At 44.5% G+C, this 24335-nt stretch overlaps 1 protein-coding gene across 11 annotated transcripts in view; it reads left to right on the plus strand.

Annotated features, from left to right (window-relative positions):
- The window catches only part of cep290 (centrosomal protein 290), a 148575-nt gene that overhangs the window by 49464 nt on the left and 74776 nt on the right, over window positions 1-24335 (plus strand). For all 11 annotated transcript variants that reach the window (XR_015081455.1, XR_015081456.1, XM_086009500.1 and 8 more), the window contains 9 exons: window positions 2613-2697; window positions 11750-11892; window positions 13942-14106; window positions 14980-15129; window positions 17729-17844; window positions 18607-18709; window positions 20185-20415; window positions 21573-21746; window positions 23230-23341. Coding sequence is in view for 9 of the 11 variants with exons in the window: in XM_086009500.1 (XP_085865626.1) it covers window positions 2613-2697; window positions 11750-11892; window positions 13942-14106; window positions 14980-15129; window positions 17729-17844; window positions 18607-18709; window positions 20185-20415; window positions 21573-21746; window positions 23230-23341 (1279 nt within the window). In the remaining 2 variants the exon portion in view is untranslated. The remainder of the gene's footprint in view (window positions 1-2612; window positions 2698-11749; window positions 11893-13941; window positions 14107-14979; window positions 15130-17728; window positions 17845-18606; window positions 18710-20184; window positions 20416-21572; window positions 21747-23229; window positions 23342-24335) is intronic.

A 24335-nucleotide genomic window follows, 5' to 3' on the forward strand; every position in this document is an offset into this window, starting at 1 on the left:
CTGGGGCTCTCTTGCCGTGTCGGAGCTCAGAGAAGAGCGCTATAGTTATACAAGGGTATATAGCGCTCTATAGTTATACAAGGGTCTTTTAGCTGAGTTATTTTGAAGGAATATGTTTTTATGGATGGGCAGAATTCCCTGCTGGATTTATGCCGGCTCCCTGGAATAACTTCAGAGGGTGGTGGCAGCGAATTCATCAGGAGCCTTTCTGCTGGCTCCCCTGTCTTCACTACTTCTGGGATTTTCCAGCAGAAGTGATTGGGGGTGGTGGTGTCATGCAAACGATAGGAAATATGTTCGATGATGCATTCCCGTCATTTGCATCCTATCGGCACTGGCCACTAGAAATGATTGCATATTCCTGGAATCCAGGGTAGCTTGGGCTTGGCTATTAACATTTAAAGGGCTCCAACAATCTAAAGCGGATTGGGGCAAAATAAAAAAATAAAAAAATTTCATTGGCCTGCTATGTTGTGGCAGTCACATCATGCCCGTTGGAACCCGGCCAGGATCCCACCAATGGTAGCCCAATTACCCTGACCCAGGAAAATTAGTCGGGGTAAGGGATGGACCATTTAGGCAGGCGGGCCAACGCAGAAAATCCCCATTATTATAGCCAGAGTTGTGTTTGTTGAACAACAAGAGGCCATTAAGAGTGAACCACATAGTGTGGACTGAAACTGCACGTAAAAAGATTTCTATAGCGCCTTTCACGACCACCAGACGTCCCAAAGCGCTTTACAGCCAACTAAGTACTTTTTTTGAAGTGTAGGCGCTGTTGTAATGTAGGAAAAGCGGCAGCTAATTTGCACACAGCAAGCTCCTACAAACAGCAATGTGATAATGACCAGATAATCTGTTTTAGTTATGTTGTTTGAGGGATAAATATTGGCCAGGACACCGGGGATAACTCCCCTGCTCTTCTTTGAAATAGTTCCGTGGGATCTTTTATATCCACCTGAGAGAGCAGACGGGGCCTCGGTTTAAAGGCTCATCAAAATACGGCACCTCAGACAGTGCAGCACTCCCTCAGTACTGCACTGGGAGTGTCAGCCTAGATTTTTGTGCTCAAGTCTCTGGAGTGGGACTTGAACCTACAACCTTTTGACTCAGAGACGCGGGTGCTAACAACTGAGCCACACGTAGGATAAGGGTAGTAAGTCCTCTGAAGGACATTACTGAACCCCTTTGGTTTTTTATGACAATCCAGTAGCTTTTATACTCATTTCTCCAGGTGCCCGATTTATTGAATTCAGTTTCACATGCCATGGTGGGATTTGAACTCGAGCTCTGAGTTGCTAGTCCAGTACCGTAACCACCACACTCCCGTACCCGTACAAAGCAGTATCAATCAAGGAATTTAGATTTGGTTATAAACTGTAAGAGCAAAACTGAAGTGGTTTATCAGTGTCATCTTTCCCTCCAACTTAAGTTATTCTTCATAACGTGAAGAGGTTTAATATTTTTTGTTTTTAATGAGATATAAGCGTATGAAAATTGGATTGGAAATCTTTTCAAAATGGAAGCCAGCCTTCCACAAATCGATTATGTTGAAACTGGGGCTATCAATTAATCGCAATAAACTTCTGCGATTATCACATTAATTCTGTTTGCAATTCATTTTTTAACCCGTTAATCACGGAAGTTATGCGGAGAGAAGGCAGCAGGGAAAGAACGGGATGCTGGGAGGGAAAGACTGAGGGGAGGGGGTCAACGGGATACTGGGAGGGAAAACCTGAGAGAGGAGGGAGAAGGGTGAGGGAGGGAATGGGGCACTGGGAGGGAAAGTGTAAAGAAGCTGCATTAAGTGTCAGCTGTGGCTCAGTGGGTAGCACATTCGCCTCTGAGTCAGAAGGTTGTGGGTTCAAGCCCCACTCCAGGGACTTGGGCACATAGCTGCACTGTCAGAGGTGCCGTCTTTCGGATGAGATGTTAAACCGAGGCCCCATCTGCTCTCTTAGATGGACGTAAAAGATCCCACGGCACTATTTTGAAGAAGAGCAGGGGAGTTACCCCAGTGTCCTGGCCAATATTTATCCCTCAATGAACGAAACAAAAACAGATGATCTGGTAATTATCATATTGCTGTTTGTGGGAGCTTGCTGTGCGCAAATTGGCTGCCACATTTCCCACATTACAACAGCGACTACACTCCAAAAGTACTTCATTGACTGTAAAGCGCTTTGAGATGTCCAGTGGACGTGAAAGGCGCTTTATAAGTGCAAGTCCTTCTTTCTTCTTTCTTTCTTTAACCCAGGAAACCTCTGTGTACTTGAACAAAGCAGCTGTGCAAATGAGCCCTGAGAGCTTTGACGGGCATAAGATTTGCACTGTTAAAATGATCGGGTAAATTTGCGTTTAACTCAGTAATGCCGCATAAGCAGCGTAATGTGCCGAGACACACATTTAGCAGTGCAATGGCCCACTCCCTATTTATGCATGCGTTCGTCCCACTCCTAAACTCCTCAAGCTCTTTTTGTAGGCTGAATATTTTTAGGCACTGAAATATTTTTTAAAGAAAGGCATGTGTAGATAGAAGTGATAACTACGTCTGCAATTCTCAGACCGTGCATTTGAAATAAACACACATTTATTTTTGCATTGCTTTCGAGAATGAATATGTTTCAAGAGAACTGGAAGAAAAGGAGAAAGAACTGGAACAAAGGAAGACCGAAATTGCTCAGCTAAAAGCAAAATGTAAGCCCTTTCTTTTTATTTAAAAAAAAAAAAAAAATTATAATTGTTTGTTGTAACCTGTATATGAAAAACAAGTTAGATAGGTAAGTTTTCTTCTTTATGTTTTTATTTGATGAATCCTTGATTAGTGTGTTTTATAGTATAGAATCTTGCACCTGACTTGTCTGTACGGCATAAACAATGCTAACTGGCTCAAATACTCCACTGGTAGAAATAAACTAATCACAAACGACAAACTACTATCCGTTAAGCGTAAGTGTCCAACTGACTACAAATCGCTAAAGGCTAGAAATGACTGTTGCCAATATTGTTATGTGAATGGAGTTGTCTTTCTTTCTTAGGCAGTCTCTTGGAACCGAGGATGACTTGCTTCCACATTAAAAATGAGTTCTCAGGTGACTGATGAGTCCAATGCGGGACCTACAGTCTCTGTCACAGGTGGGGCAGACGGTGGTTGAAGTGGCGGGTGGGTGGGGTGCTTGGGTTTACGGCGCTCCTTCCGCTGCTTGTGCTTGGCTTCCGCTTGCTCCCGGCAAAGAGACTCGAGGTGTTCGGCGCCTTCCCGGATGCTTCTCCTCCACTTTGTGCGGTCTTGGGCCAGGGATTCCCAGGTGTCAGTGGGGATGTTGCACTTTTTCAAGGAGGCTTTGAGGGTGTCCTTGAAGTGTTTCCTCTGCCCACCTGGGGCTCTCTTGCCATGTCGGAGCTCCAAGTAGAACGCTTGTTTTGGGAGTCTCGTATCGGGCATGTGGACGATGTGACCCATCCATCGGAGCTGATCGAGCATGGTCAAAGCTTCGATGCTGGGGATGTTGGCCTGAGCGAGAACACTGACGTTGGTGCGCCTATCCTGCCATTGGATTTGCAGGATCTTGCGGAGTCTGCGATGGTGGTACCTCTCCAGTGCTTTGAGGTGCCTGCTGTACATGGTCCATGTCTCTGAGGCATGAGGTTGAAAAGGCCACCCGACAACTGAAGAACAACAAGGCCTCAGGAGCAGATGGAATCCCTGCCGAGGCACTAAAGCATGGCGGAAAAGCACTACTGGCGCGAATTCATGAACTCATTTCTCTTATCTGGAAGGAGGCGAGCATGCCAGGGGATTTGAGACGCCGTAATTGTGACCATCTTCAAGAAAGGTGACAAGTCCGATTGTGGTAATTACAGATGAGTTTCCCTGCTGTCTGCCACAGGGAAAGTCATCGCAAGAATCCTCCTCAATCGCCTTCTCCCAGTGGCTGAAGAGCTCCTCCCAGAGTCGCAATGCGGATTCTGCCCACTAAGGGGCACAATGAATGGAGTTGTATCAAATTTTTCGCTCCACTACTTTAATTTTAATGGTTAACCCAATGTTTTAATATGATATAAGCTTGTTAAGCATTCATGCAATAACAATACCATCCAAATTTACAGATGATATTTAAATATGGGGCATAGTAAATAATAATGAGGACTAAGGGAAGCTGCAAGGGGATATTGATAAGATGGTGGAATGGTCATTAAAGGGTCAGATGGAATTACAAAGTCATAGAGTCATTACGGTACAGAAGGAGGTCATTCGGCCCATCGAGTCCATGCCGGCTCTCTGTAGAGCAATCCAGTCAGTCCCATTCCCCTGCTCTATCCCCATAGCCCTGCAAGTTTATTTCCCTCAAGTGCCTATCCAATTTCCTTTTGAAATCATTGATCATCTCCGCTTCCAACACCCTCGGCAGCAGCGAGTTCCAGGTCATTACCACTCTCTGCATAAAAATGTTCTTCCTCTCATTCCCCCTGTATCACTTGCCCAAAACCTTAAATCTGTGTCCCCTAGTCCTTGTACCATCAGCTAATGGGAACAGCCTTTCTCTGTCTACCTTATCCAAACCCATCATAATCTTGAACACCTCTATCAAATCTCCCCTCAACCTCCTTTGCTCCAAGGAGAACAACCCCAGCTTCTCCAACCTAACCTTGTAGCTAAAATCCCTCATCCCTGGAACCATTCTGGTAAGTCTCCTCTGCACCCTCTCAAGGACCTTCACATCCTTCCTAAAGTGTGGTGACCAGAACGGGATGCAATACTCTAGTTGTGGCCTAACCAGCGCTTTATAAAGATTCAGCATAACTTCTCTGCTTTTGTACTCAATACCTCAATTTATGAAGCACAAGATCCCATATGCTTTGCTAACTACTCTCTCAATATGTACTGCCACCTTCAAAGATCTATGCATATGAACCCCCAGGTCCCTCTGTCCCTATACACTCTTTAGAACTGTGCCATTAAGTCTTGCCTCTTCAGCCAAAATACATCACATCACACTTCTCTGTATTAAATTCCTTCTGCCACTTGTCTGCCCATTCTGCTAGCCTATCTATGCCCTGTTGCAGTCGATTGGTATCCTCCTCACTGTTTGCCACACCTCCAAGTTTGGTATCATCAGCAAATTTTGAAATTTTACTCTGTATTCCAATATCCAAGTCATTTTTATATATATATATCAAAAAAAGCAGTGGTCCTAGCACTGACCCTTGGGGAACACCACTGTCTACCATCCTCCAGTCTGAAAAACAACCATTTACCACAACTCGCCAATTTCTTATCCAAGCTGACACTGACCCTCCTAATCCATGAGCCTCAATTTTGTTAACCAACCTTTTATGTGGTACTTTGTCAAATGCTTTCTTAAAATCCATATAGACAACATCCACTGCATTCCCTTCATTAACCTTCTCTGTTACTTCATAAAAAAATTCAATTAGATTAGTCAAACATGATCTGCCTTTTGACAAATCTGTGCTGGCTCTCCTTAATTAACTTAAACCTCTCCAAGTGACTGTTAATTTTTTTCCCTGATTATTGTTTCTAAAACCTTACCCACCACTGATGTTAAACTGACTGGCCTGTAGTTACTAGGATCGTCTTTACACCCTTTCTTGAACAAGGGTGTCAAATTTGCCACTTTCCAATCCTCTGGCACCTCCCCCGTATCTAGGGAAGATTGGAAGATTATGGCAAGCCCTTCCGCTATCTCCACCCTCACTTCCCTTAGCAACCTGGGATGCAAGCCATCCAAACCAGGCAACTTATCCACTCTAAGCATACCCAGCCTCTCCAGTACATCCTGCCTATCAGTTGTCACCCCATCCATTACCTCTATCATCTCCGCTTCTACCGATATTTTGTCAGCATCCTCTTCCTTAGTAAACACCGATACAAAGTACTCATTAAGTATTCTAGCCTTGCCCTGCACCTCTAAGTACATATCACCTTCTTTGTCCCTAATAGGCCCCACCCTGCCTCTTGCTACCCGCTTACTATTTACATGCCGGTCGAAGATTTTTGGGTTCCCTTTTATGTTAACTGCCATTCTATTCTCATATTCTCTCTTTGCCAGTCTTATTTTCCTCTTCACTTCCCCTCTCAACTTATTGTATTTGGCCTGGTTCTCACTTGAAGAATTCACCTGACATGCATCATACACCCTCTTTTTTTTGTTTCATCATATTCTCTATCTCCCTCGTCATCCAAGAAGCCCTGGCTTTGGTTCCCCTACCTTTCCCTCTTGTTGGAATGTACCTAGCCTGTACCTGAAACAACATCTCCTTAAAGATCACCCATTGTTCCATTACAGTTTTTCCTGTCAATCTTTGGTTCCATTTTACCCTGGCTAGATCCCCTCACATCCCATTGAAGTTAGCCCTCTTCCAATTTAGAAATTCTACTTTAGATTGTTCCTTGCTCTTCTCCATTACTAATCTAAACCTTATGATACGATGATCACTTTTACCCAAGTTCTCCCACAGACACTTGGTCGACCTGGCCCACCTCATTCCCCAGCACCAGATCCAGTAATGCCTCCTTCCAAGTTGGGCTGAGAACATACTGGTCAAGGAAGTTCTCCTGAACACATTTCAGAAATTCCTCCCCCTCCTTTCCCTTTACTCTAACATTATCCCAATCGATATTTGGGTAATTAAAGTCCCCCAATATCACGGCAGGAATGACGTATGAGGAGAGATTGGGTCGATTGGGCTTGTACTCGCTGGAGTTTAGAAGAATGAGAGGGGATCTCATTGAAACTTATAAAATTCTAACAGGACTAGACAGACCAGATGCAGGAAGGATGTTCCCGATGGTCGGGGAGTCCAGAACCAGGGGTCACAGTCTAAGGATAAGGGGTAAGCCATTTAGGACAGAGATGAGGAGGAATTTCTTCACCCAGAGTGGTGAACCTGTGGAATTCTCTACCACAGAAGGCAGTAGAGGCCAATTCATTAAATATATTGAAGAAGGAGTTGGATATATTTCTTAAGGCTAAAGGGATCAAGGGATATGGGGAGAAAGCAGGGACAGGGTACTGAATTTGGATGATCAGCCATGATCGCATTGAATGGCGGAGCAGGCTTGAGGGGCCGAATGGCCTACTCCTGCTCCTATCTTCTATGTTTCTATGTATCACCACTCTATAGTTCTTGCACATTTCTGTGATTTCCCTGCAGATTTGCTCCTCTATCTCTCTCTCTCTCACTATTTGGAGGCCTATAGAATACCCCCAATAGCGTGATCATACCCTTTTTGCTTCTCAACTCTAACCAAATGAATTCTGTCCTTGCCTCCTCAAGGGCATCCTCTCTTTCCAACATTACAATGTCTTCCCTAATCAGTACTGCCACTCTACCTCCCTTTTTTCCTTCCCTATCTTTCCTGAACACCTTGTATCCGTGAATATTAAACGCCCAGTCCTCACTATTTTTAAGCCATTTTTCCATTATTGCCACTACATCATATTGCCACACGGCTAATTGTGCTTGTAGCTCACCAACCTTATTCACCACACTTTGTGCGTTTACGTATATGCATTCCAAACCTATCTTTGTATTCCTCGTAGTCCTTCTTAGTCTGCTCCTATCTAATATGGTACTATTTCCTGCTCTAGTACTATCCAACACTCTTCTTCCTTTATGCAACTTATTTTTCTCTTCTGCTTCTATATGCTGGTGCCCACCCCCTACCAATTTAGTTTAAACCCTCCCCAATGACACTACTGAACCTCCCCGTGAGGGCACTGGTCCCAGTCCTGTTGAGGTGCAACCTGTCCCATTTGAATAGGTGCCTCCTGCCCCAGAACTGATACCAGTGCCCAAGAATCTGAAGCCCTCCCTCCTGCACCATGCCTCAAGCCACGCATTGATCCTCCCTAGCTTCTTATTTCTACTCTCGCTGGCACGTGGCAGTGGGAGTAATCCAGAGATTACTACCTTTTGAGGTCCTACTTTTTAACTTCCTCCCTAGCTCCTGAAAGTCTGACTGTAGGACCTCAATACCTGCCCTCTCTATGTCGTTGGTACCGACGTGTACCACAACTTCTGGCTAACTCCCTTCCCTCTGCAGAATATTCTGCACCCTCTCCGTGATGTCCTTTACCCTGGCACCAGGGAGGCAACACACCATGCGGGACTCACGGTGACGGTTACAGAAACGCCTGTCTGTCCCCCTAACTATGGAATCTCCTACAACGACTGCATTTCTACGTTTTGCTGTTTCCCCCCCTGTGCAGTCCCTTGCCCATTGGTGCCATGGTCTGGACTGCACTCCTTCACGGTGTCGTCACTCCCAGCAGTATCCAATGCTGCGTACCGGTTTGAGAGTGACACACACACCCCGAAGACTCCTGCACTTCTTGCCTCTTCCTACTCTTCCAGATGGCCAGTAAAGAAAGAAAACGAAAGAAAGAACTTGCATTTATATAGCGCCTTTCACGGATGTCGGGATGTCCCAAAGCGCCCTACAGCCAATGAAGTACTTTTGAAGTGTGGTCACTGTAGTAATGTGGGAAACATCGCAGCCAATTTGTGCACAGCAAGCTCCCACAAACAGCAATGAGATAATATCCAGATAATCTGTTTGTGATGTTGGTCAAGGGATGAATATTGGCCAGGACACCGGGGAGAACTCCCCTGCTGCTCTTCGAAATAGTGCCATGGAAGCTTTTGGGTGCACCCGAGAGGCCAGACGGGGCTTCAATTTAACGTCTCATCCGGAAGAAGGCACCTCCAACAGTGCCGCACTCCATCAGTATTGGGAGTATCAGCTCAAGCTTTTGTGCTCGAGTCTCTGGAGTGGAACCTGAACTAACGGCCTCCTAAATCAGAGGCGAGAGTACGACGCACTGAGCCACAACTGACAAATGTGAGGTGGTACAATTTTGGTAAAAAAATTATTATATTTTAAATGGGGGAAGGCCAGAGAGATTTGGGGGTTCACGTTTCGCAAGACATTAGAAGCAGCACGGCAAGTGGATAAGGCCATATAAATAGCTAATGGAATACTGGGTTTTATGGCTAGAGGTATAGAATATAAACAATAACAAATTCCATTCATATAGCGCCTTTAACGTAGTATAACATCCCAAGGAGTGATTCTCAAACAAGCTTTGACACCGAGCTACATAAGGAGATATTAGGACAGGCTTGGTCAAAGAGGTAGGTTTTAAAGAGGGTCTTAAAGGAGGTAGAGAGGCGGAGAGGTTTAGGGAGGGAATTCCAGAGCTTAGGGCCTCGGCAACAGAAGGCACAGCTGTTAATGGTGGAGCGAAGAACATAAGAAGTAAGAGCAGGAGTAGGCCATTCGGCCCCTCGAGCCTGCTCCGCCATTCAATAAGATCATGGCTGATCATTGACCTCAACTCTACTTTCCCGCCTGATCCCCATATCCCGTGAGTCCCTTACTGTCCAAGAATCTATCGATCTCAGCCTTGAATACACTTAAAGACTCAGCATTCACAGCCCTCTGGGGCAGAGAATTCCAAAGATTCACAACCCTCTGAGTGAAGAAATTCCTCCTCATCTCAGTCCTAAATGGCTGGCCGACCCCTTATCCTGAGACTATGCCCCCTAGTTCTAGACTCTCCAGCCAGGGGAAACATCCTCTCAGCATCTACCCTGTCAATCCCCTTCAGAATCTTGTATGTTTCAATGAGATCACCTCTCATTCTTCTTAACTCCAGAGAGCATCGGCCCATTCTACACAATCTCTCCTCATAGGACAGCCCTCTCACCCCAGGAATCAAGGATGCACAAGAGGCTATAATTGGAGGAGTGCAGAGATCTCGGAGGGTTGTAGGCAATGTTCCCTCCTAAGCTGCGCTCTGTTGTGAGCAGCCTGTTTATTTCAATGCACGGTCCCTTTAAATTTCTGCGCATGCCCGGTATTTCAAATGGAAAAGCTTGTGAGCGGCCTGCGCGGTATCTCACAGATTACTGCGCAGCAGCGCACGACGCAACTTAGGGGGAACATTGGTTGTAGGGCTGGAGGAGGTTACAGAGAAAGTGGGGCGGGGGTGCGAGACCATGGAGGGATTTGAAAACAAGGACGATAATTTTTAAATCGAGGCGTTGTTGGACCGGGAGCCAATGTAGGTCAGAGAGCACGGGGTGATGGGCGAACGGGACTCGGTGCGAGTTAGGATGCGGGCAGCAGAGCTTTGGATGAGCTGGAGTTTACGGAGGGTGCAAGGCGGGTGGCTGGCCAGGAGAGTCGAGATGTAATGTAAATCCCTCTAATATAGCAGCGGTTCGGCTTTTTGCATGAAAGCTGGTAAAGCATTAACTTGTCTAAATGCAGTAATTTGAATTCAATTTACTGTGTGGAGGGGGAAATAACTAAATTCATTGATCAGCTAATTAACAGTTGATTAGATATGTTATAGATATTCGCGAGTGCTCCTAGATCACCACCTCCACTAGTGCATTCCCTGATCTCACTCAATGCAATCAGGCTTCTAGTTTGCACAATAGGAGGTGGTGGGACTTATGCCGTAACTAACACACACTGACATAGAATCATAGAATGATACAGCATGTCGTGGCTGTGCCGGCTCTTTGCTAGAGCTATCCAGTTAACCCCACTCCCCTACTCTTTACCCATAACCCTGTACTTTTTTTCCTTTTAAGTATTTATCCAATTACTTTTTGAAAGTTATTAGAGAATCTGCTTCCACCACCCTTTCAGGCAGTGCATTCCAGATCACAACAACTGTTTAAAAAAAAAAAAAAAGTTCCCTCATGTCGCCTCTGGTTCTTTTGCCAACCACCGTAAATCTGTGTCCTCTGGTTACCGACCCTTCTACCACTGGAAACAGTTTCTCTTTATTTACTCTTCAAACCATTCATGATTTTGAACGCCTCTATCAAATCTCCTCTTAACCTTCTCTGCTCTAAGGAAAACAACCCCAGCTTCTCCAGTCTCTCCGCATAGCTGAAGTCCCTCATCCTTGACATCCTCCCTAAAGTATGGTGTACATAATGCTCTAGCTTAGGCCTAACCAATGTTTTATAAAAGTTTTGCATAAATTATGCCCTGTATACCAAAGTCCAGGTCGTTAATATATATCAAAAAGAGCAGCAATCCTAGTACTGTATACTACTTCCAGTCTGAACAATAACCACTCACCACTACTCTCTGCTTTTCTGTCCATCTTTCGGATGAGACGTTAAACCAAAGCCCCGTCTGCTCTCTCAGGTGGATTTAAAAGATCCCAGGACACTATTTTGAAGAAGAGTAAGGGAGTTATCCCTGGTGCCCTGGCCAATATTTATCCCTCAATCAACATCACTTAAAACAGATTATTTGGTCATTGCTGTTTGTGGGAGCTTGCTGTGTGCAAATTGGCTGCCGCGTTTCCTACATTACAACAGTGACTACACTTCAAAAAGTACTTCATTGGCTGTAAAGTGCTTTGGAACGTCCTGAGGTAGTGAGAGGCACTATATAAATGCAAGTCTTTCTTTCCTTCCCAATTTTGTATCCAAGCTGTCCCTTTAATCCCATGGGATTTAACTTTGCTAACAAGTCTGTTATGTGGAAATATGTCTAACAGTAAATAATGTACAGTGTAATATATAGCAACCTCCAGCTCACCATGAGCAATGTCACAGAACCTGTGCTAGTGATGTACCTGAATTGCTCGCTTTGTAAAAATGCATGTATCAGTAAGACTTTTTCCCCCAACTAAATCTGGCTGGCAACTGTTGGTCCTTTACTGATGTGAATAATATTGGTTTGTTACAGTACAAGAAGTGGGAGAAGAAAATAAGCAATTTGAGTATGGTATGAAAGAGATTTTACAAGCTGTAAAGGATACACAAGTGGAAACTGCTCCAACAGGAGGGGAAGAAATCCTCAGGATAGAAAGTCTGGAGCGACTAGTTACCGTAAGTAGCATCGTCCTTCTTGAGTTCTAATTTCACTGGTTAATGTACTGATGCAATAAGAGATGTCTGTTTCACATTGTGCACTGACTCTTGAAAGGGCCATTTCCTACTTTGTGCCATAAGCCTAAGTGCCAAGAAACGGTTAATTATTTACATCCAATGCTGTTCTGTGAAGTAAACAAGAATGGTCAATGATAAAATGTAAATGTGAGTGGACGCAGAAAAAGCATCTATCTCTCTCTTTTTTCCTCTCCCCATTCGTGACACGCTGAATTCTGCAATCTAAAAACTATTGAAGTCTTTTGCGGCCTCTTTACCCACCTGAAACCCTTGATATACCTGCTAATATGCATCAATTGCATGCAGATTGGCCCCACTCTGAAGTCTGCGATTTTTCTTAGTCATTTACTCCATCAGCATCGTGCACCCTGTAAAGCAGGCGCTGGAGTTGGCTTTTGGGAATTGGCTTCTTAAAAGTGGCCTTTGGGAAATGGATTCTTAAGTGTGTTCAGGGAATGACACGGCACAGAAGGAGGCCCTTCGGTCCATTATGCCTGTGCCGGCTCTTTGAAAGAGCTCTCCAATTAGTCCCACTGTCCAGCTCTTTCCCCAGAGTCCTGCAAATTTTTCCCCTTGTATTTATCCAATTCGCTTTTGAAAGTTACTATTGAATCTGCTTCCACCGCCCTTTCAGGCAGCGCATTCCAGATCACAACAACTCGCTCCGTGAAAATATTTTCCCTCATGTCGCCTCTGGTTCTTTTGCCTTAAATCTGAGTGCTCTGGTTACTGACCCTCCTGCCTCTGGAAACAGTTTCTCCTTATTTAGTTTTATCAAAACCCTTCTTTTTGAACACCTCTATCAAATCTCCCCTCAACCTTCTCTTCTCTAAGGAGGACACTCCCAGCCTCTCTAGTCTCTCCACATAACTGAAGTCCCTCATCCCTGGTACCATTCTAATAAATCTCCTCTGCACCCTCTCCAAGGCCTTGACACTGCAGAATTGGCCACAATACTCCAGCTGGGGCCTAACCAGTGTTTTATAAAGGTTCAGCATAACTTCCTTGCTTTTGTACTCTGTGCCTCTATCTATAAAGCCAAGGATCCCCTATGCCTTTTTAACAGCCTTCTCAATTTATCCTGCCACCTTCAAAGATTTGTGTACGTACACCCCCAGGTCTCGCTGTTCCTGCACCCCCTTTAAAATTGTACCATTTAGTTTATATTGCCTCTCCTCATTCTTCCTACAAAATGAATCACTTCACATTTCTCTGCGTTAATTTCATCTGCTACGTGTCTGCCCATTTCACCAATCTACCTAAGTCCTCCTGAAGCCTGTTACTAAGCTCCTCACTGTTTACTACATGAAGCAGCTAACAAGATTTCACCAAGTGTGTGTATGATCTCGTATTACAAGTTAAGTGGCAAGACGGAGTGATGACTGCTGAGGGCTGTACTATGGCTAGCATCAGGGTAAATGCGGGTCCGTGGAGTTGAGATACAGATCAGCCATGGTCTAATGGATTGGCGGAACAGATTTGAGGGGCTGAATGGCCTACTCCTGTTCCTATGTCCTTAGAGTCGTAGTTATACAGATGCAATTCCAATGGGGCATGCATGCTGTCCAGATGATAAACAAACAGCTTCCCAAAGCTATATTTTAAGGGGTCAGAAAAAGCGTTTGAGATAACCTAAAAGAAAGGGACTGGGACATTCATCCAGAAACCTGGGCAAATGTAGCCAACAGTTGCATATTCTTGAACTTTGCTGTGAAGCTTGGCCCCATACACTTCAAAGTTAACAGCAAAACATAGAAAAATCAATGAGCAACAACTGACAGATGGGCAACAATGGATTTATGATACCACCGGCTATCACTGTATGTTGTTCATTGGTCAATGGAGCCACCCCTACATCGCTGTCTGTAACTCTTTCCTCTGTATATGTGTTGTGGTGATCCTTGTTCAAAGTGACTTTGTCTTGTTATCCTGGTTTAAAGTGCAACGTATGCTGACATGCTAATCAAGCTGCTCCAAATACTGTTTCAGGCAATCGAGATGAAGAATGCAGCAGGTAAATTGGACGGCAATGTCCACCTAAAAGCTCAGGTGGACCAGTTGACGGGGAGAAATGACGAACTTCGACAAGAGCTTAAAGAGGCTCGAAAGGAGGCTGGCATAGCTGGCAATCAGTTGGCGAAATCCAGTGAAAGGGTTCGTACGCTCAAAATCTGTGATGGTGTGATGTTTAACGACTTAGCATTTCATAACAGAATCAAGGAATTATGTATGAGATAACTCAATGCCAAGGGTGGGGAGGGGGGGGTAGTAAAGTAAATCCACAGGTGACATCGTGGATGCCTAAACTCCCACCCACGAAGCCCATGGACTCTGCAGGCTAGACAGCGTGATGTAGAAGTTCCAAGCGGCACTGTTCCCGTACGCTCTCGTATGAAATTCCCCTGTGCACAAGTTATCAGTTCAGTTCAGCGCTACAAAATGTTATAAGTTGTCAGTACACATTTAAAGAGAACATCAGATAATGAGTTTATGTATACTTAGGCAAAGAAAGATCATTTATGTCTAATTGTATTTCCCCAAACCCGTGACCTCTACCACCTAGAAGGACAAGAGCAGCAGGCGCATAGAAACCAATGTTCCCTTTAAGCTGCGCAGCCGGCTCACCGGCTTTTAAATAGGAAAAATCGCGCATGCGCAGTATTTTGAATGGGCCGCGCAGCCCCTTAATGGGGCCATGCACCCAAAAAAATTTAAAGGAAACATTGATGGGAAGACCATCTACTCCAAGTTCCCCTCCAAATCACACGCACCATCCTGACTTGGAAATATATCGGCCGTTCCTTCATCGTCGAGGGGTCAAAATCCTGGAACCCCCTCCCTAACCGCACTCTGGAAGTACCTTCACCACACGGACTGCAGCGGTTCAAGAAGACGGCTCACCACCACCTTCTCAAGGACATCTAAGGATGGGCAATAAATGCTGGCCTTGCGACACCCATACCCCAAGAATGATTTTTTTTTTAATTTCCTACTGAAACTTTCAATGAAGTGCCTTTCTCTTTTTAGATTACACACCTGGAAAGTGAGTTAACTCTAATACGTCAATCAGGAGGATGTAGCGTTCAGTTCCAACCTCTCGCTCTACCAGAAGGAATGGTTTCCTCTAGTACTGATGTCATCAACACCCTTAATGAATATTTGGTGCAGCTTCTACAGGTATGCAAACATTGCCTGTTGGAATTAATAGTTAACACTACGTTCTAACACTTGTTCTGTTATGACCATTTAAAATGTAGTCAGGAATGCACGGTTGGAACAATATTTATCCATTTGTAATATGGAGAATGGTAGAAAATTGAGAGTTCAAAGTTTGATGTCAATGTCCATTTCCCAGAGGCTCTCCATATTGTGGGAAGCAAAATATACCAATTGTTTTTGTATAGTTTTTTTTATTATTTTACTGATAAGTTAATAAATAGACCAGTGGTTGCTTGGGAGTTATGAAGATGTAATCCAATCGAAGGGAGTTTGATGATATAGTAAAACTTAACATTCTTCATTTCAGAATTGTTTTCAAAAAACTTTTTTTTTAACCTAACTTTCTCCCCTTTTCTCTTGAGAAGACATTAGGGTAAAAATTGGTTAGCGCCCCGAAAAAGTTAACACCCCTGCAACCGATTTTCCCAGGTAGCGCCCCGAGAGGGAGGAGGGTGCTACTGGAAGCGCCCCATGTCCCTCTTGGGGCGCTCCGAGCCAATATCGTGGTGCTACGTGCCGCGGTACTGCAGGCCTTCCTCCCTTTTATTAAAGGGGAGGGGCCTGGCGCAGCGCGTCCCAGCGCCCAGCTGGGCCACCAAGGATTGGGAGTGCCGGCAAACGAGCCCAGCACTCATGAGGAGTGCCGGGCTCACGGAGAGCAGCCAGCACCCCGCGCCGGGGGGGGGGGGGGGCTTCACAGGAGGCCGGGGACAGCAACGAGGGCAGGTGCTGGCAGGTGACCAGATACACACATGGCCGCCCGCCACCTCCCCTTTAATTAGCGCCGCCCCGGCCGCAGGTAGGCCCCCCTGACCCCGGCGGACATAGTGTCCGGCGGTAAGTCGGGGGGGCGCCACCCAATATTACAGCTGGGGTGCGAGCGGGTCGCTGCACACGGCGATGACTTCATCGCCCGCGGCGCAGCACCGCCGCTATCCTCCCACAGAATTTTGCGGGAAGCGTTAGCGGCACTGCGCCAGGTGCTACTTGATTTGCGCCCCGTTCGCGCTAAGGGAAGGCGCAAATCAACCGAATTTAGCTCCCATTGACTCTTGTTGAGGTACAGTTCACTGGGAATCAACAGCATTCCAACACCGTGCCAAATTATCATTCTTCATCTTTAGGCCTAAATCATGAGTGTCTTCCGACCAGTTGATCTTTACTTGAATTACATAGAATGTACAGCACAGAAACAGGCCATTCGGCCCAACTGGTCCATGCCGGTGTTAATGCTCGACATGAGCCTCCTCCCACCCTACTTCATCTAACCTCATCAACAGATCCTTCTATTCCTTTCTCCCTCATGTGTTTATCTAGTTTCCCCTTAAATACAGCCATGTTATTCACCTCAACTACTCCCTGTGGTAGTGAGTTCCACATTCTCACCACTCCCTGGGTAAAGAAGTTTCTCCTGAATTCCCTATTGGATTTATTAGCAGCTATCTTATATTTATGGCCCCTAGCTCTGGTCTCCCCCCACAAGTGGAAACATTTTCTCTATGTCTACCCTATCGTACCCTTTCGCAATCTTAAAGACCTAAGATGTTGAAGAGTATTAAAATCCAGCTTAAACTGTTCTCGCCTCGCATCCTTTCTAATAAGGGTAAAAAGTGTTCTAACATGGCTGCCAGGAAAAAACGCGCATTAAGCTTCCCTATACTTGGTATTCTCCACTTTCGCCCCTGCTGTGCCTTCCTGATTATTAAATCCCCTCCAACCATGTCCCTTCACTCTGAGAGAAGGCAAATTTTAAATGTTCCAGAGCACATACCTCACCCAAGTACATTCAGAAAAATTGTCCACAAGAAACATAGAAACATAGGAGCAGGAGTCGGCCATTCGGCCCTTCGAGCCTGCTCCGCCATTCAATATGATCATGGCTGATCCTCTATCTCAACACCATACTCCCATTCTCTCCCCATACCCCTTGATGCCTTCTCCAGCTATCTCCCAGGATAACTGGAGAAGACGCACTGAAGTTCCATAGGTTATGTCTTCTGGTCGTACCATAAGGTGTAAAGCTACTGCCAAGTGAGCCATTCATTCATGGGTATCTTGACAGGCAGATGACTCTGTCCTTGCCCTTTGTCTTCTGATCTGTCACCAGAGGGTGCATCAGAGAGATCTGGTGTGATTCTCCCTCTTGATTTTTTATTTTCTCTTTCTTCCAGAGGGGTAGCCTTTGGCTTTTGGCTCATTCCCCTTGTGCCAAATGACTTTACTGCATGCACTTCCATTTCTAACCTACCTTGTTTATTCCTCCTTTGAAAATGAATTATTTTCTGGTTAATTTTTGGTTGCTTTCCTCTACCAATTCTGCTGCTGACGACTAGTAGAGTGGTGAGGTTAACCGGCTCACCATTTTTTTGTTTTGTTTTGTGGTTCTCCAAAATTGCTCAGTGGAGACAAGTGCCCAAATGTTGGCATGAGTCCGCATGCCACCTCTCTGTGTCACGTCACTTCACCAATCGCAAACCTTTTTAAAATAGGAATATTCCCACCATTTTACCACCAAAGTTGATCTTGGCAGTCTCTCTTTTTTTTATTGGTGCCTTAGGAACTCTCAAACAAAGAGAAGGAAGAAAAGAAACTGCTAGAGACAGCTGAAGATCACAAACGCAAATTTGCAGTAATTCGGCATCAACAAGGATTGCTGTACAAAGAATATCAAAGGTACCGAAACGCAAATTGTTTCTCATTATGCATGTTATCTATTTCTGAAAGTGCACTCAGCATGATTAACATTCTGAATTCTCTTATATTGGTTTACTTTGTTATTTTAATTGAAACCCAGACACTACAGCCCACCAATTAAAATACTGGTTTTGAAAACTAGAATTAAGTACCATTATCAAATATGTTGCTATACTGCTATGACTGAATTCCCATCCGTAAGCTCCGCAGCGTCGATGAGGCCAAATTAATTCTCTCCACTTTTGTCGGTTCTGAACTTGCCTGGCTGTGCCAGTCATGTATCCCTTTCTGGAACAAGTCACTCTTGTCATTATCTATCCAGTGCTTCCTTAGTCTTCCTCGGCATCTTGTTAAGGGGTGGGCCCTAAAGGAGGCACGTCTGCATGGTAAACAACCGCACCCGGAAGGGTGGTTTTACCAGCAGTAGGTCCTGACGACTCGCCCAGGCTCTCGCTAGTGGCTCCAAGCACTGAGAACCTAGCCTCGATTGGCGTGCTGAACCTAGTGAGAGTAGCCACGGAGAAATATGGCCGAACCCTTGCCGAATTCTAGACCTCTGAAGCTGAATGAATTACCGAGGATGAGAAAGACAAATTATGCCAGGTCGGTTGTTGCCTGGATAGCCAAGGGCCGCGCTCACCATTCAGGAACCGAAGCGGGAGCGAAAATCATTTTAATCGGTACAAAATATCATGAGGCTGTAACTAACTTGAAAATAATGGCTAATACTCTTCTGTACAGTGAAAGGGAATCCTGGCAGAAGGATATTGAAAAACTTGAAGAAGAAAATAAAAAGTTTGAGGATTTAAAGCAACAAGATCATGTAAAAATTGAGGAATACAATGTAAGTGTTACACAAATCACAAAAAGACAGTACTTTTAGTACCTGTGCAATCAGAAACGCTAATGGAATGTTGGCCTTTCTCCCAAGGGGGTTGGAATACAAAGGGACGGAAGTGATGCTTCAGTTGTACAGAGACTTGGTCAGACCCTCTCCGGAGTTCTGTTTTGGGCTCCGAACCTCAGGAAAGGTATATTAGCCTTGGTACAGTTCAGATTGACCAGAATGATACCCGGTCTTAAAGGGTTAATTATGAGAACAGGATGCTAAACTTGGCTTGTATTCCTTTGACTGTAGAAGGTTGAGGGGTGATCTAAACGAGGTGTTTAAAATGATTGAGGGATTTAATAGGGTAGATTCAGAGAAACTATTTTCTCTGGTGCGGGAAACCAGAACAGGAGGGCATAACCTTAATATTAGAGCTAGGCAGTTGAGGAGTGAAATCAGGAAGCACTTTTTCCACACAAAGGGTAGTGGAAATCTGCAGCCATGTAATCTCCTGCAAGAGGCCAAAAGAAAGTGAAAAAACCGAGGGCCAATAAGGGGAAAAAACACTCTGGGGAAAATTCCTCTTCGACCCCCTCAGGCGTTCGAAAGCAGTCTAGGAGATCACATGGAGCAAGAGTTCTCTATAAAGACACTGACCTTCTCTATAATGCGATCTCCACCCCAGTCAGGAACCGGTCCAGCTCCCTCTTGAAGGCATCAACGAATATGGAACAAAGGTAAATGGAGTTGAGGTAAAGAGCCGCCATGATTTAACTGAATTGCAGAGCAGGCTCGAGGGGCTGAATGGCCTCCTCCTGTTCCTATGCTTCTGTGTTAGATGTTGTGCAGCCACTCGTCCAGATGATTAAAATTAGGGAAACATCCCCTGATCTCGTATACTGTAGCAGCATCAGTGCCGGAGGTTCCCAGCAGAGACATCGAACGCTTAGCACCAGGATGTCGCCTCCATGGATTTTTGTAACCATGATATGGTTTATTTTCTCTTACCAAGACTGCAAAAAAATTATTTAAACTTTTTTTTAAGAATATGTAGCACAGTTGATGCAAATAGATTAGCAGTCTGTGTAATATTTTTATATATCCAAATATGTGGCTCTAATATGTAAACTGGCTATAATTTATGATTTGTACCACCGCACCACTGGGAAATTAAAAAAAAAATTGCTGCATAGATTAATATAAAGTATATGGGCCTAGAAATTGCATCATCCGACACCGGTTTTCAGCCTCTGCCTAAGACCCCAAAATGGCGGGCGGGAAGCCTAATATCAGGGTCACCTCGGACCTCACCATTCTAGCGCAGGCTATGTGCCCTGCGCAACACACACACACACACACACACACACACACACACCTGTGCAGCAGAACTGGGTGCTCCCAAATTTCTAGGTAATTTTTCTTATTTCTGTCCATATGAAATTATAAATCCTATTGTGCCATTTTGTAACTATTCTCCACTTTTAAATTAGCAACTACTAGAAACCCTTCAGATGGATCCTGATGAAATCAAGAAAAAACTCGCAGGAATCACTAGCAAATTAACTGTTCTGCGGGTTAATGAAAACTCCTTAACGAGGCGCTACACAACCCTGTTGGAAATGGAACAGCACCTAAGGAAAGAAAATAACAAGCTCAAGAATGAAATAATAGCCATGGAGGCAGCCGTTGGTGAAAGAATTGGATACCTGCAGAGATTCAAGGCAAGTACCGATTAAAAGCAGAAGGAAAATAAAATGGAAACCTGTTCCTTGGATTTTTTCTCCAATGTAAATTCAAGATGTGAGTAATTGAGTTTATATCAGTGATGACCAGCGCACTAGCCTACTTTTACAAGTTCAGGTCTGCCGTAGATACCTTCTCAGGTTCTGTGGTGTCAGTCGCCTTCGATAAGTGGTTTGAGTTTCTTACCCACATTGCACTATACTGTATCTACATGTACAACATCATTACATGGGCGTGTAACAATACTATCCTCTTGTGATCAGAACCAGATATTGTCTTGTTTTGTCTCAGTTGAGTCAGCATATGCAGTCTCGCTGTACTCTGCCAACTTGTGATAATGACCAGATAATCTGTTTTAGTGATGTTGATTTGAGGGATAAATATTGGCCAGGACACCGGGGAGAACTCCCTTGCTCTTCTTTGAAATAGTGCCATGGGATTTTTTACATCCACCTGAGAGTAGATGGGGCCTCAGTTTAACGTCGCATCCAAAAAATGGCAGCTCTGACGGCACTGCACTGTGTCAGCCTAGATGTAATTTTCTTTTTAAGTTTCTTTAAAAATTAACTTTTTATTAAAATGGACAAATTTGACACTGCACAAAATTAAAATTCGTTTTTCAGGCCCTTAAACTTTGATTAGCAGTCAATACGCTGTTAAAACTCCAGTTACACCTAATCGCTTTGGGTCTAACTTTTAGTGGGGAATTTAACAGCGTAATTACTGCGGAATGGCCGAAGTTTTCGTCACTTTCAATGATTTGGGTGAATACACAGATTGCCGGCTCTGTGGGGGGAGGGGGGGGCGGTGTACAGCCAGTGTCGGAGCTGTGAATAACAGACCGCAACCTCCAGATTTCCGCATGCGCCAAATCCCGAATTTGTGATAAGTTTCAAAGGTGGAATGACGACGAACGCTGCCAGTGTATGGCGTCATCCCAACCACAAATTCTGGACCAGTAACATTAACGAGATATCTTCATCATGGCCTCTGTGTTTAAAGATCACCAATTACCAACGTCACTTTGGGCTGTCGTGTTTTTAATGCAGGCACAGAGTGCATTATAATGTCCCTTTTTGCTTTGTATTATAAAAGTATGTCGTGTTTATCTGTTTGCTGTTCAATCTATTTCTAGGACATGGCTGCTTTTAAAATTGCTGCATTGCAGAAAGCTTTGGATGACAGTACACCTATATCGGATCTGGAACGAGCTAACAAACAGTACAATGAACTCACCGCTAAGTACAGGGATCTGCTGCAGAAAGACAACCTGCTAGTCCAGAAAACCACTAACCTAGTGCATTTGGAGGTAGGCAAATAACCACAATTTTTAATTTATTTTATTGTAACTGAGGTAATTGTTTTCACTTTTGTTTCTCAAGTGTAATAGGGAAAGGTGTGTGAGTACTAGGGGTCACAGTCTAAGGATAAGGGGTAAGCCATTTAGGACAGGGATGAGGAGGAATTTCTTCACCCAGAGAGTGGTGAACCTGTGGAATTCTCTACCACAGAAGGCAGTAGAGGCCAATTCATTAAATATATTCAAGAAGGAGTTAGATATATTTCTTAAGGTTAAAGGGATCAAGGGATATGGGGAGAAGGCAGGGACAGGGTACCGAGTTTGGATGATCAGCCATGATCTCATTGAATGGCGGAGCAGGCTTGAGGGGCCGAATGGCCTACCCCTGCTCCTATCTTCTATGTTTCTATGTTTACTATGGAAAGACTGTTGGTGACGCAATAATCATGTATTGAAAACATAGCTTGTAGGAAAATCGTTCGTTCCATCAATCTTTACGTGGAAGAGGAGTCTTGGTTGCTTTTAAAATTATTGGAAACCTTTTAAAAAGAACTTCTGTGTTTGGAAAACTGACCCTTTCAGCACAGGTTGATTTTATCCCATGGGACAGATTTTTGTCTTTAACGCCTGGGTGTTGAAGGAAAATCGGGCAAGGAGCGTAGCCCGCTAGTTAGAGATCCCGCCTGATTTTCCTTCCATTAATTTGAATGGTTCTGTTACCAATAGAACCATAGAATGACACAGCACAGAAGGAGGCCATTCGGCCCGTCGTGCCTGTGCTGGCTCTTTGAAAGAGCTCTCCAATTAGTCCCACTCCCCCCTGCTCTTTCCCCACAGCCCTGCAAATTTTCTCTCCAAGTATTTATCCAATTTCCCTTTTGAAAGTTACTATCGAATCTGCTTCCACCGTCCTTCAGGCAGCGCATTCCAGATCACAACAACTCGCTGTGTAAAATAATGTTTCCTCATGTAACCTCTGGCTCTTATGCCAATCACCTTCAATCTGTGTCCTCTGGTTACCGACCCTTCTGCCACCAGAAATAGTTTCTTCTTATCAAAACCATTCATGAATTTGAACACCTCTTAACCTTTTCTGCTAATAATGAGAACAACCCCAGCTTCTCCAGTCTCTCCACATACTCAACCCTGGTACCATTCCAGTAAATCTTCTCTGCCCCCTCTCTAAGGCTTTGCCGTCCTTCCTAAACGTGCGATGCTCCCTGCCCGATTTTCCTCTCTGCACTTCGCGCTAGCAATGTTTAATACCCAGGCAGTAAAGGCAAAAATCTACTCCAGTGGCTTTTTTGGAAAAAAAAGACATTCACTATAGAATGAAATTCCCAAAACATGTTGCTTTTTGTTTCTGGACATAGCCTGTAAATGCTACTTCAACAATCGAGGAGATTAATGGACAAAGATGCCAGCAATAATGAGGGCTGTGAAGTAAAATAAAAGATGAGTTTTATATCCTAATGGCATGTTTTTCTTTAAGGGTGAAAATACAGTGTTACATGAACAGATTAATGCCTTAAACAAAGAGCTGGAAATTACGAAAGAAAAACTGCACACGCTAGAGCAAGCCTGGGAACAAATGGATAAACTAGGTAAGTGATTGTGACAGACCCAAAGTAATTTAAATACTTAACTAAATATCTGTTCTGTAAGTCTAATATTTGTCTCCTGTTTAATTTGATGTTTATTGTTTAATATTTTATGTTTCTACAAGATCGCGATCCTGCCGTTATTTAAAAAAAAAAATTATTCTTGAGATGTGGGCAAACGGGAAAGACCACATTTATTGCCCATCCCTAGATGCCCGACTGATGGGCTTTCTCCCTGAACCGCTGTGGTCCTTGTGGTGATGGTGCTCCCACAATGGTGCTGTGGGGAGTCCAGGATTCTCACCCAGCGACAATGAAGGAACAGTGATGTATGCCCACGTAAGGATGGTGTGTGACTTGGAGGGGAAGTTGGAGGTGATGGGGGTTCCCAAAACATTACTGGTTTTGTTTTTCTTGCTGGTAGAGGACATAGTGGAGGGAGATGGTGTCTAAGTAACCTTGGTGAGTTTTTGCAGTATAACCGGTAGATTGTACATATTGCAACCAGTGGTGCAAGGGGTAGACATTCAGTACAGTGGCAGAGGCATGAATTAATCAAACTGCTCTGTCCTGGATGGCGTTGAGCTTCTTGGGAGTGTTGTTGTGGCTGCACTCATCCAGACTAGTGGTGAGTATTCCATTAGACTGCTGACTTGAGCCTTGTAGATGGTGGAAAGGCTTTGAGGGGTCAGGAGATGAGGTTCATCACATAATATCCAGTCTCTGTCCTGCTCTTCTAGCTATGATGTTGATATGGTTGGATGTTCAACTTCTGGTCAATGATGACCCTCAGAATGTTGATGGTGGTGGACTCGGTGATGGTTGTGCCATTGAATGTCAAGGGGCGATTGCTGTGCTTTCTCTTGTTTGAGATACAAAACATACAAAAAATTAACGTATGGAAAGTGACGTACAGGAAAAAACCTACTGGTCCATCCAGCCTGTGCCATATATTTGTGATCTCTTGTGCATCACATTACATACTCTGCCCACCCTA

Source organism: Somniosus microcephalus, chromosome 16 (genome assembly GCF_052327205.1).
Source record: "Somniosus microcephalus isolate GS21.2 chromosome 16, FLI_Smic_1.0, whole genome shotgun sequence".
NCBI classification, from domain to species: Eukaryota; Metazoa; Chordata; class Chondrichthyes; order Squaliformes; family Somniosidae; genus Somniosus; species Somniosus microcephalus.